At 35.8% G+C, this 13662-nt stretch overlaps 1 protein-coding gene across 1 annotated transcript; it reads right to left on the reverse strand.

Moving 5' to 3' along the window:
• Positions 1-1818: 1818 nt before the first annotated feature.
• Positions 1819-9787, reverse strand: LOC112013086 (pleiotropic drug resistance protein 1). The gene is made up of 24 exons (XM_024045478.2): positions 9012-9787; positions 8645-8765; positions 8422-8510; positions 8222-8306; positions 7949-8108; positions 7742-7818; positions 7507-7560; positions 7339-7429; positions 6954-7255; positions 6554-6835; positions 6153-6469; positions 5894-6054; positions 5658-5761; positions 5421-5577; positions 5183-5305; positions 4929-5095; positions 4464-4796; positions 3788-4078; positions 3603-3686; positions 3359-3492; positions 3006-3233; positions 2743-2914; positions 2385-2639; positions 1819-2271 (listed from the first exon to the last, which is right to left on the reverse strand). Exons 1-24 carry the CDS (start codon positions 9335-9337, stop codon positions 2014-2016), a joined length of 4371 nt encoding a protein of 1456 aa, XP_023901246.2. The 5' UTR covers positions 9338-9787; the 3' UTR covers positions 1819-2013.
• Positions 9788-13662: the final 3875 nt, after the last annotated feature.

The following is a 13662-nucleotide window of genomic DNA, read 5'->3' on the forward strand; positions in this document are numbered from 1 at the left end:
CATAAGCCGAGGTACGCATAATTAATCCCTCTCTAGCACTCTAGAGTTGAAAGAAATTCTAACTTGACCTTCGGAGGGTATCCGGTGCTCTCTGTGAGGTCTTTTCCTTTTTGTTGTGCAGGTGTTGTTTTGAGCATACAAGCGTCGTGCAACTCACTGGTGAGATTTTCGGCATCATCACTCCTATTCATCCAAAATGCTCCTATGCATGGAGGAATATTTTGCAAGCTCGGGAGGTGATAGAGAAGGGTGCCATTTGGCAGGTGGGGAGTGGTCAGCAGATAGAGGTTTGGAAGCATAGATGGTTACCGAATCCTTGTTATAGAAAAATTATTACTCCTAGAGCTGATTCTACAGTATCACGGGTTTGTGACCTGTTTTGTTCCAACACAAGAACTTGGGATCTGGGTAAGCTAGCAGCAACGTTCCATCCTTGGGAAGCTGAAATGGTGAGCCGAGTTCATGTTAGTGAAGTCTATGAGGAAGACTTGTTGGTTTGGATATTCATGACAGATGGGAACTATATATAGTGTGAAGAGCGCGTATCGTCTCTTGACTTCGGATGAGTGGAATGCTAATCCGAGTTCATCCACAATAACAGAGCAGAAGTGCTTGTGGAAGAAACTCTGGCAGATTCGGTCTCCAACTAAGATTCGTCATTTCATGTGGCGCGCAGCTAAAGACTCTCTTCCGACGAAGCAAAATCTCCAAGCTAGACATGTTCCCATTGATGAGACCTGTGAGTTGTGTGGGGAGCAAAGGGAATCGCTAATGCATAGTTTATGGTTGTGTGATCAGGCCCAATATGTTTGGAAATCTGATCCAAGTTTTGCTCCTCTGTATCAGAGACAGTATCGGTCTTTCATGGATTTGATGACAGAGGTGTTGAACAGGTTTTTGACTTATCGGATCGCTTTGTTCTCCACCATTGCCTAAGCTTTATGGCAGAGACGGAACTTCGTGAGCGTCAAAATACCAAGAGTCTTCAAGAACTGGGGAGTCGAGCTAAGGAGCTGATTGGGGAATATTTTGAAGCAAATTCTCAACCTTCTCAACATGTACCTCGACCTGCTAGTGTGTGTTGGTGTCCTCCGCTTGAACAACACTATAAGGGGAATTTTGATGCAGCTTTTTTTGATGCTTTGGGTTGTGCAGGGATTGGAATGGTTTTTCACGATCACAAGGGTACAAGGGTCAGGTTATTGCTGCATTAAGCCAGAAGATACCTTTGATTCAGACAATGGAGTTGGCTGAGGCCTTAGTAGCAAGAAGGGCGGTTGAGTTTGCTTTGGAGTTGAGTCTGTTCAGTGTTGAGCTTGAGGGGGACTGTTCAAGGGTGATTTTGGCTTTGAATGATTCGAAGAGCTCTAATACCCTTTTTGGCCACGTGACTGATGAATGTAGGAGAGTCAGTGCTTCTCTGAGGTTTTGCAAGTGTCAGCATGTTAGACGGGGGAATAGATTAGCTCACGCCTTAGCTAGAAGAGCAATTTTATCTGCTAACACCGATATATGGGTAAAATCCCTACCCAGTGATTTGGAGGATGTATTCCAATTAAATTTAGTTTAATAAAATTTACTTCTTACTCAAAAAAAAAAAAAAGGGTAGAAACCAAATTAATTGTTAGTTAAAATTAATTGAGATCAAATTAACTTTTACCGAAATATAAGAAATAAATTAATTGCGATTCTAAAATATAGGTAGAGATTACAGATGACATTTTCTCCTAATTTTTAATTATCAAAATTAATTTATTTTTATGAATAAATGATTGATTTGATAATTTAGAAAATCCATCTCGTTTAGGGTCAAAAGAGTGCCAATCATAATAATAAAAGCACCATTGATTTTCTTAAAAAAAAAAAACACCATTGATTTATTCCTCCAAAAGAGGGCTACTTGCAAGGCATTTTAACCTCTGCACAACTGATATGCCAAGACATTAGGAACAACACGGGTAATTTGTAAACATAGTGAAGTGCAAATTCTATCCAAGTAACCAAGAGACAATCCTATCGCTTTTGGAAATTCAGTGTCCTGATAGCAAAGGCAAAGATAAATGCAAAGAACACTGCAAATCCCACAACCACAGCTGCAACCACTCCCAAAAAGTCATGTCTAAAACCAAGGTAGCTTTCCACAAAATCTTCCACTCTTAAACCTGTGTCTAGCGTGTTCTTTAAATCTCCAAACTGTGATGCAACAAGTCCATATAAAGTCCAAGCTGTTGGACATATCCAGTAGTACCATCTCCACCACACAGGAATCCTCTGAAGTTGTCAAGGTAGAGACAAAAAGAAAAAAAGTTATTAAGTCATCAACATATGTCTAGTACAAATGAAACCTAGTGTCAGGAAAATTATTAGAAGTCAGCAGCACTTACAGTTCTTGGGATCACAAATCCAGAAAACAGGTTCCATATCCCATAAAACGCAGCGGAAACAATGGAAGCAATTTGGTGTGTTGGTGTCACAGCCACAGACATCATGCCATAATAGGTGTAGTACAAGAGAGTGAAGTACATAAAAAATAGATACCAAAAGAATTTGGTGACAGTCCATTGAAATCCAATCATTGAATAAACAATAACACCATACTCCACTGCTTGTACAAAGATATAGGGCAGCTCAATCATAACCTGTGAAAAAGGGAGAGTGAGTAGTGAGACATATAGAAACTGCATAAACTTACAGAGAATTAAGCTATATGAAGTTTGTAAAAGGAGTTTATGACCCTTTTACCTGAGCAAATGCATATGGCAAGGCTGAATACATTCCAGCAGCCCTTTCTCTATAGAACACCACTCGTTCGACGGCCACTACTGGCTGCACAGTGGAAGCATTTTGGACCCCAAGGAAAATCACAGCAGCATACATGGAACCCATTGCATTAAATAGATCCTGCTGCTTTGAGCTGAAATTTGCAAAACAGAGTTGAATCATAATGCAGAAAATTAAGCAATAAGAGTTTGAGCTTATATATATTTCTAAGTTCTCAAACCTACATTTTGGAGCCAAGGTCCCAGAACATTGTCCCAATCAACAATGCCACGAAAGCCGTAATGAAAATTCTTACAGCAGTGTAATGCGTGTTACGATAATATGACCAATGTTGTTTCCATATGCAAGCAAAGCATTGGATGAAAAACGAACGAGAGTATTTAGTAGGGAAATAGAGATCCTTTGAATTAGGAGCAGGTGTGCTCAGTTCTTTGATTAGTGCCTTGTTTCTCCTGAATCACATGCCACACAGTTGTATAAGCTTTTAGCAACAAGTTTAAGCCACATAACGCTCACAAGGTTTCTTAGCATTTTTCTGAAAATTGGAAGCTAGTCCTGTGGTGCATAACATACATACCTATAGAGTTCTGAATTTTTGAATATTTGAGCAAAATCAACCCCCAAATCTGCTTCGTGTGCTGAACTGGTTATTTCCAACATCCAAGTCGCTGGGTTATAACCGTCTTTGATTTTACTGACTCCATGGATTCCCTAGACAAAAGGAAAAAGGCATATCTATCAATATTCTGCAACTCAGATTAAGATTTGAAGTTGAAAGTAATATATATATATACACACTTTTGGGGTCCATTGCGTTCTACCTCAAAATATTTGATTAAGTGATGAGAATGGTGACCCAGTGGCCCTACATATATTTCTTGTCCCCCACGCTTCATAAGGAATAGCTGCAACCCCATAATTTATTTATCATATTCAAAGTATTAGAAGAGAAGGAACAAATAATAAGCCCCAAGTTGGTGATCCATTAGAATTTCAGATTTCTCACCTCATCAAATGCTTCGAATATGTCAATGCTCGGCTGATGGATAGTGCAGACAACTGTTCTTCCAGTGTCCACTGTGTTCCTAACAGTTCTCATAACAATTGCTGCAGCTCTTGCATCTAGCCCAGATGTTGGCTCATCCATGAATATTATAGAGGGGTTAGCCACTAGCTCAACCGCAATGGTTAGCCTCTTGCGCTGCTCAGTGGAAAGACCACTCACACCGGGCAACCCAACTATTGCCTGCCTCAATGGCTTGAGCTCCACAAGCTCCATAACTTCCTCAATGAACATCTGCATCCAAGAATAAAAATCAAGATTACGGAATGCCCTTGCTGCTTGTGGCTGCCTAAATATTAATTTCTTTAGCCAGTGGTTCATTAGTAACTTGAGTTTTAAAGATTTCATCAGTTTAAGCGAAACAATACTGGCTACATGATGAACAAATTTATGTAGAGCAAATATAAGATTAATTATCATCAAGATTGGAAGCTGAGCAGGGAGAAGACATACTACAATTATCTAAGCCTGATCGAAATTACAGCAGCCTGACCACTGCTCTACGTTGGGGACTTACAAACCAATTCTGAATGGTCTTGGCTTGTATATAGATATGGGATGCATTAAAAGAAATATTATCAATATAAAGCTCAAAACAGATTTGGTATCAGATATCAACCTGTCTGGTTTCAAAATGAACTTCTGAGGACAAACGAAGCCATGCTGAGTAGACCAAGGACTCATAGACAGTAACATGAGGGGAGTGGATGTCATTTTGTTCACAGTATCCACAAATCCGGGCAAATGTTTCTTGCTTCTTTGGGTACCCAGAAACTGTAATGTTCCCTTCTATATATCCTCCAGTTTTTCTACCAGCCAGCACATCCATTAGAGTAGTTTTACCAGCCCCACTAACTCCCATCAAAGCTGTGAGAGTACCAGGCCTAAAAGCACCACTCACACCTTCCAGAAGCACCAATTTATCCGCAAGGACACCTTGATTCTTCATTTCCTGCAAGTTTAGTACATTAAACTAGGCCTGATATGTTTGGAATACAAGTTATGTTCACTTTTTAACATATAAAACAGTATATTTTATTTGGATGTTAAAACAATAAACAATTTCAAACACTCATTTAAGTACCTGTGGCATGTCAACAGAGTATATAATGTCATCAAAGGTGATTGAATGTGGTTCAAATGGAAGAACCATTCCTTTTTGCTTGCTTTTGTTGGCCTCAACAGCAGCGTCTATCACCAATGATGATGAATTCGACAAGGTACTTCCAGTTCTAATCTCATCCCCATACTCTGCATGTCAATAGAAATATAATCAGCACCTAAAGCATAACAAAGAGATAAAACACACAAAACACTAATAATAGGATATTGTATCACCTATCTCAGTGTCATGAATTGAGTTATTTCTTCTTTGTCGTAACTGAGTGCCCTCTTCTGTTCTGTCATTGTGTTCAGTGCTTCCAGACTCCTCTGTTTTAATGGCCTGCGGCTTCCCAAATGCTGCACAATTATTTGTACAGCACTAACACATAAGTTTCTTCTACTTGTACAAGTATTAAATTGAGAAGATTAAACAAAAATTAAAAATTAAATTGAAAAGGGTTGTGATACCCACGGTTAAGGTAAGTAACAGCCAGTGTGAAACAGATGTTGAAAAGTAATACAAATCCAACCATTGCCCCTACGCCTATCCAATACCAATATGCATGTGGAAAGAACCCACGGGACTTCAAAACTGCTACTCCCAGCGTTTCCGTTGAGTTTGCGAGAACCTTAAATATGAAAGTAACTTGAGACATCAGAGGATTCAACAAAATTAAAAGACAGAAAATGGCTCTTTTTTAGAATTTACTTTGCTCCAACTTTTCCCAAGAAACTCATTAACCACTATTGCATTTTGAGCATACATCAAGGGAGATATCCAATAGCCCCATATCCACCACTTTTTTATATCCGCTGCAGCATTAAGGAAAACAAAATAAATAAATAAATAAAATAAGCAAGAAGCATCATGGACGGTGCATCTAAATTTGATTGAAAAAAAAATTGTAATTTGTATATTCAGTTTCTTAATTTATTATATTATACCTCTTGACAGGACAAACCCTCCCAGTGCAAAAAGTGTGAGCAGTGCACATGAACCTAAGGTGTTAGCAATAACCATGCTCCTGCCCATTGCTGCGATAAATCGGAATAATGCAGAAGCCATCTGAGAAACCAATGCAACCAGAAGGTATTCCCTAAACAATCTGCAGTATATACATCAATATATCATTCGGAACAGAATATGTCCCAAAAACATCTTTGCAAATTGGCAATAAATTGATTATAATTGTTACTTGCCCACCTTCCGACATTTGGGTCAAATCCAATGATATAGTAGGTAATGAATACCCATACAGCAGCTTCTATACAAGAAATGGGAATCTTGAGGATCCATCCTGGAAGTGCATACGCCCATGGAGGATAAAAGAGGAGGTCCCTTTGCTTGTAGAAAACAGGAAGCCTTGCAATGGTCATGGAAAGTTCTGCCAATCCATTAAACAGAGTTACAATCACGCTAAAGAACAAAGCACCGGCATAAATTCCTCCATCCTCTACTGAATCGCGGTGCATATTGGTTCGTAGAAAAAGCGTTGATGCAATCAGTGCCACTATAGTAATCTAATAGCACATAGAAAAGGATGTGTTAAAATCATGCAATACCAAGAAGGGTAATACAAAGATTCAAATGAACTAAAAATCCACCTGGGTAAACTTGAAAATGTAGACAAATGAATTCCTCTTCATAAGCAACAATTCCCTGGAGAAGCAAGCTTTCAAGAGTTCCTCATTTCTAACGCCATACTTTTGAGTTGTTAAAGCAGCTGGGTGGCTCTTGCTCTTGTCAAATGGAATCGCAAGCTCATCTTGAATCCCCCTTCGAACATGGAATGATTGAAATGCCTCAACAAACTCATTGACTGTGACAATACTGTGAAGTTCATTTTCACGTGCCCAATACTGCTTTTGATCTTTATGTGATGTTACCTACAATATTTATTATACATAAATGATTTAAATGGGAAATAGAGGTAATGCTCATGTTTAGGAGATCAATTATTTATGTTGGAATTGATTAGACAGGTAAACCTATATGCATAATTACTTCTTGAAGGAAGTCAGCCACGCCTTTCCTCTCAGGACACTTAAAGCCCATGGATTCAAAAAACTCAAGAATGTGTTCACGGGGACCCTGGTACACAATTTGGCCATCGGAGAGGAGAATTATATCATCAAAAAGATCATAAGTCTCTGGTGCTGGCTGAAGGAGTGAGATGACAGCAGTTCCATGGAGAATGTGAATGTTTTGCTTGATTGAATTCACTATTTGAAAAGTTGTCGAGCTGTCCAACCCAGTAGATATCTCATCCATAAACAGGGCCTTGGCTGGCCCAACCAGCATCTCACCTTTGAATTAATTATTGGAGACAAATAGTTAATTTGCAAGTAACAAAAGTTTTAAGTACATTTGTGTTTCCAATTGAGTTTACCTGTTGTAACACGCTTCTTTTGTCCTCCCGAGATGCCCCTTACCATTTGATCCCCAACTATGGCATCTGCGCACACTTCCAATCCCAAAACCTGTAATGAGGTGGACTCAAATAAATAATAATTATGGAAACCTATTGTGGAAAATTTTCAATCCATGCTGATGTTACCTTTAGAACATAATCTGTCATGATGCTTGTCTCCTGGCCTTCAGTTGCTACTCCCTTAAAATAGCAGAAGCCAAATAAAAACACATAAGTTGTCAATCACCATGAGTGCAAGTTCTCTAGACCAGTAACTCTATTGAATCTTGATTTGAGCATAATCTTTGATGAAAATATGGGCTAAACTGCCTATCATTTTCTGAGGTTGAGAATAAGTCAATGACAGCAGCTTCTTTCTTACCTTCATGAAGATATCAATATCTGGATCAGGCATAATATTGGCTGCTTTCTCTCTTCTAGACAACTCTGCTAGCATCTCTGCAAATTTTCGAAATAGTACGCAGGAGACTCATGTTTTACAGTATACACCCAAATCAATCAGGCCACATTCTGAAAATTAAACTGCCTGAAAGAAAATATGAAGTGGAAACCCTATAAACTGACTAACCCTGACGCCATCCAACTCCTTGGCATCTTGCAGAGAAGGCCAATGTTTCCCTCACAGTCATTTCTGCAATATGGAGATCATGCTGACTGATGTAGGCAGCAGTTCTCTGGGGTATAAACTCGCGCAGGTCATGGCCATTATATGTCACCCTTCCTGAGAACTAGAGGAGAAATTCCAGTTTTATATTGGAGACTAGACTAATCAGCTGAAAATATAAAGCTACATATTGAGAACCAATGAAAGGATTAAAGCCTTGATCATAACTTTATTCACCTTTAAAGTTGGATCAAGCTTTCCGGCCAAAGCTAATAAAAGCGTGGTCTTCCCGGAACTTGGAGGGCCTAACAGCAATGCCATTCTGGAAAATGCATGTGAACAAAGTAAGAAATCAGTGCCCCAATATTCTAAATTGAATAAAAATTCCCAATATTCATAACTCAGTTCAAGAATATGAACTGAGCTTGCCTTCTCACCTGCCAGGCTTAATGATTCCACTAACATCTTGAAGAATGGACAAATGCTTCTTTTTACTCGGAAGAATATGGACATAACTCAAGACATCCTTTTAAAATCAAAGGGCAAAGTAAACGGTAAGAATCAAAATAATAAGCAGAAGATCTCTGGACAAACATATATGATAGATTAAATACATCAAATTTATATAATTCTAACAAATATTGTGTTACAAATTGTTACCTCCAATATGTTAAAAATGAAGCTAAAAAGTGTAGGCAAAGCTCTGCTCCCAACATGGGTTTCTGTTTCTACACTTAGATGCTCAAATCGAACTTCAATTGTGGGAAGATCAATTCCAACTCTAACAAATATCAAATATCAAGAAACAAGAAGACTTATAACTGAAAATTCACCAAAGATGTAGACCAAACCGAAATAATAATAATATTAATAATAATAAGAAGAAGAAGAAGAAGAAGAAGAAGTTAAAATGGAAGTTTTGTGTGCTGGGTACAACTTTTTTTTTTTTTTTAACTCTCCTCCTATTATTATGAAAAAAAAAAGAAAAAGAAAAGAAAGAAAGGATAAAACTAATAAGAAAACATACCTATCTATGCGGTTCCTGAGCTGCAACAAGAATTTCTCATTGTCCTCCTCGGGGATCTTCAGCAACCTATCAATCAAAATCTTCCTTTCATGATGTCCAAGATTATGTATATCGATTTCACTGGTCTCACCTTCCTGTGTAGTTAGTAAACCTTTCTTCAACCGGTTGAAAGTAGGAAGCTTTTCGAGGGCAGCCCATTTAAGAGCTTCTTCATCTTCTTCATCTCGTGAAGATTTCGAGTAAGCTTCCACGCCACCACTCCTCCATATGGAAGAACTGTTTCTTCGAAAACTATGTCCCGCATTATAAAGGTCACCAGTCTCCATGTTTTTGCTACAGCAGCTAAAATGTTATAAAACCCACAAAGGATTTTTCAAACTCTATATATAGCTTACACCAGTGGTTATCACTTCTTCAATAACTGATGAAACCCATCAAAACCCAGAAATTTTTCTTCAAATTTTACGTGAATATGACCAATATTTCAATCTTTATTCCTTAAAAATCCGACGAAACAGGAAAAGCCCACTATGCATGTTTAAAAAAAACAACCATATTCTGAATGAGAAAGTAATACTAAGATTTAGATGTTACTTTGAGCAGAGATATTTTAAATTCACTATTAATTGTACAGAGATTTAACAATTCTAGTTCTGCTCAAAATGTTCACAAGGATAGCTTCTTCTTTTTTTCTTCTTTTTTCTTTTTTTTTTTTCTTTTTTGTATAACGGTATTGGAGTCCGTTAAAAAAAAAAAAAGTATAACGGTTTTTTTTTTTTTTTTTTTTTTTTTTTTTGTCTCTATATTTTATTAATAATGTTTCAGTGAATTCGTTTGCATGATGATGTTCAACGTTGTTTCATTGATATTGTTTATTAATATATATATGGATTCATATGATTATATGAGTCTAAGTTATAGGGTTTCACATGAATATAATTATTGAATGTAAGTGGAATAACTGTCATGTGCGTAAGTTTCTTTATTGCATCGCATGGATGTTTTGCACTGAAGGATTCATCCTATTGTTGTTCACCTTACATTATATATATTTATTTTATGATCAAACAGTAAGTTAATGTTAGGATTATGAAATTTATTCCTAATGAGATTAGGATTGTGTTTTCAAGGGTTTCTAGCATATTAGGGTTCTTGATCTTCATCTTGAAAACCTTAATGTTTGATCTGTAAATCTTCGTTGATAAAATCAAAAAGTGTTTTTGATGGAAGAACAATGATGATGTCAAAAACGGTTATTTGAAAAACTGAAAACACGGGTTTTACGCGGGTTAGCTTCTTGCGAGGCTACTCGCGAAAAATGCCACTGAAGCATAAAAATTTTCGCAGTTAAACTTTACCCGTGACATACCCGCGAGACAGTAGCGAAAGTTTTTGTCTGAGTTTTGTATTTTCAATTTTTTACTTAACTCGTTTTCACGGGAAGCACTTAGTCGCGAGATACTCGCGAGACAGCAGAGAAAGTTTCTGTCTAAATTTTGTATTTTCACTATTTTGTGTTTTCAGATACGCCTTTTTTTGCGAGAAGAGCTTAGTCGCGAGATTCTCGCGAAAATGCATTTGAAGGGAATTTTGAATTTTTTTTCTAAATGTTTTCAAATGTATAAGGTGTAAGGCAATGTGTGATGTGATTACACATGGTTCTAACTAAAAGACCTAATGAGATCAAAAATGTTAGTTAAATAGAACTCTTAGTACTAAATTGTTTTATGATTAAAAGTCCTTAATTTATTTTAATTAGAGGTTTTTAATGAGATTAAAATTCTAATTGAAATTATATAATTTCTAATGAGATTAGAATACTTTGTCTAGTAAATTAAAGATAGAGTTCTATATAACTAATTTTTGATTCATTAGTGTTTAAGGAATCCTAAATAGTTTAAGACTTCCATTTTAGTTAGTGATTCTAATAAGATTAGAGTCTTTATCAAGTGCAAGGTTATAAATTGTGATGGGATCACAATTATTTAAGAAAAACCCAAATAACGAGTGGGAGTGCTGAAATAACCTTTTTTGTTAAGTTTATTGTAATGAGAATAGATACCTTGTCTTGACTTTGAGTCTTGCATTCCATGAAGAGGGTATTTACTTCACGGATTACAAGGTTAAACTTCTTTGTGATTGCGTGAATGTTCATTACGCTATTGTGACGTGACTTAGTAACATCACATTGAATTTAAACAATTAAACACATTTGATGTGTAGGGTTAAAATTGTGATTAGATTATAATAATTTCATGTCAATCCACTTATTTTAAAATTTCTAGTGGGAGAGAGATTCAAGGGTTGATTCTCACGGCCTCCATTGCTAGTTTATAGTAGTGTGATTAGGCACCTCGCCTTGGCGTATATGCCTTGCTCTCTTCGGAGGGTGTTTCATTCATGGTACTACAGATTAAACTTCTTAATGATAGATGAAGTGTGTTTTTACATTGAGAACGACCACGCTTCCGTGGAGTTACTTGGTGACTCGCATTGATTCTAGGCAATGGTGTACACGAGACTAAGTGTAATGTTAACCTCCCTTCGGAGCTATGTCATTATTACTTAGAGGCTAAAGGAAAAGCGGCATATTATTTTTGTTTGGTAAGAGTTACCATGATAGCATTAATAATGAGAATAATTCTCGCCTGATCATAGTGATTGGTATGACCTCGCTTCCGAGGAATATAAATTGCAGGATTAGGTTGTCGTTGCACCTAGTATAATATGTTTTTCGGGTTCCATATTATATGATTATGGATGCAAAATAATAATGTCTTGGTTATTATGTTCATAGTCGCAAAATAAAGTTGTCATAAATTTTGTCCTCTAGCTACTATTTTAGTTGAATCACATTAACTAAGAAATAATTTTGAACATGGTACTTAAAGGAGTTGAAGTACATATTTATGTTACGATTTAGCATTGTCATAATTTCCTATACGTGATGCATTTAATGGAAGATAGCTTATGATATGATCATAGTCTCCATTGAAATACTAAAATGTTCATTGGCTTCTATCTCAATTGTGCTATAGCATGAGATGCAAGAGTTAGTACTAGACTTAGACTTTATATTAACTCTAAATGAGATGTTTGGTATGAATTGTATTGAGTGCTAAAAAAAGCTTAAGGAGTTCCAATTCTATATCATTTTATGAAAATATATTTTAAAAATGAATTGGAATTCTTGGATGTAGAGATTAAATGTTAATCTCATATGGATATGATCCATAAGTCCTTGTTAGAATCATTTGATCAATTCAGCTTGTTTTGAAAATAAATTATTTTTATGTTACCTGAATTAATGAGTGAGTTCTACGCAACGGAAGACATCCTAAAAGCTAAGGCTATGATCAATATGATTTAGTTTGAATCCTTAGCCTAAACCAAAAGGTAAGGGTGGTAAGAAGAGGAATTATAATACCAAACAGTTGGACAAATTAGTTGCTCTAATAGTTGCCAAGAGGAAATTAGACTTAAAAGTATGACAAAAAAGAAAGCGTTTCTGTTTTGGTAAAGCTAAGCATTGTCCATGATTGTCTTCTAGATGGAAATTTACATGTTTTACTATATAAAGAGAAAATTTCCATCCTTTGTAATTGTATGTTTTGTTACTTATGTCTATAGATCTTATTAATCTAAATGATATTCAAGATTGATGAAAGATGGGCTTTTAGAACCATTTTTTATTATATTCTCAATCTATAAATTCTATTTAGAGGATAATAAAATCTAGAGTTCCTTTTTATAAAGAAATGAAGTTCTAATGACTTCTTTAAGTTAGTGCATACATAAAGGAGGAATATGGCTCTTTTAAAGATAAATTGTTCTAGAAGAAAAATGTTAGAATTTGTTGTAAGATAAATATAAAATACATTTGGAAATGAGTTGGTTGTATTAGATACACAACAAGACATTATTCTATAGATAACTATTACACTAGTACAACATCGTAGTGGGAGGATTACCAAAATAAATTCATAGTTTTGGAATAAACTTTTGTAGTTATTCCACAAGGATATGAATTTGATCCTCGGTCCTACATAAAGGCAATAAATGATATGAATATGGATTACTAGATCAAGGTTATGTTAATAGAATTATATTCTATTTAAAGTCTATAACTTCTAGAGGCGCCTAATGGTATTAAGCCTATTATTTTCAAATAGGTTTACAAGAAAATGAGATTGATAGTTTTGAAGGTGCAAACCTTCAAAGTCAAGACTAGTGGCAAAAGATTTATTCAGAAAGAATTGGTTCAACTATGAAAAGATTTTTTTACCAATAGTCAAGTTTGACTTTATCTAGATTCTTTTATCCATTATATTTCATTTTGATGAAATATGGCTATAGATATCAAGAAAGCTTTTTTTAGTAAAAATCTTGAGGAAGACATCTAAATGATGTAACTAGACTTCTTCATAGTAAAGAAATAGTAGTGTTTAGCATGCAAGTTGCTTAAAGTCCATTTATGGACTAAAGCAAGCATCTAAATCATAAAATGTCATCTTTGATCAAGCAATCAAATTGTTTGATTTTGATCAAGTATTAAAAGGCCTTATGTGTGTAAAAGTTATATAGAATAATAAATCTCTTAATGTATGTTGATGACATTCTAATCATTTAGAATGATGTAGAGTTATTGTTA

The sequence above is a fragment of the Quercus suber genome, unplaced genomic scaffold (assembly GCF_002906115.3).
Source record: "Quercus suber isolate HL8 unplaced genomic scaffold, Cork oak 2.0 scaffold_392, whole genome shotgun sequence".
In the NCBI taxonomy this organism is placed as follows: Eukaryota; Viridiplantae; Streptophyta; class Magnoliopsida; order Fagales; family Fagaceae; genus Quercus; species Quercus suber.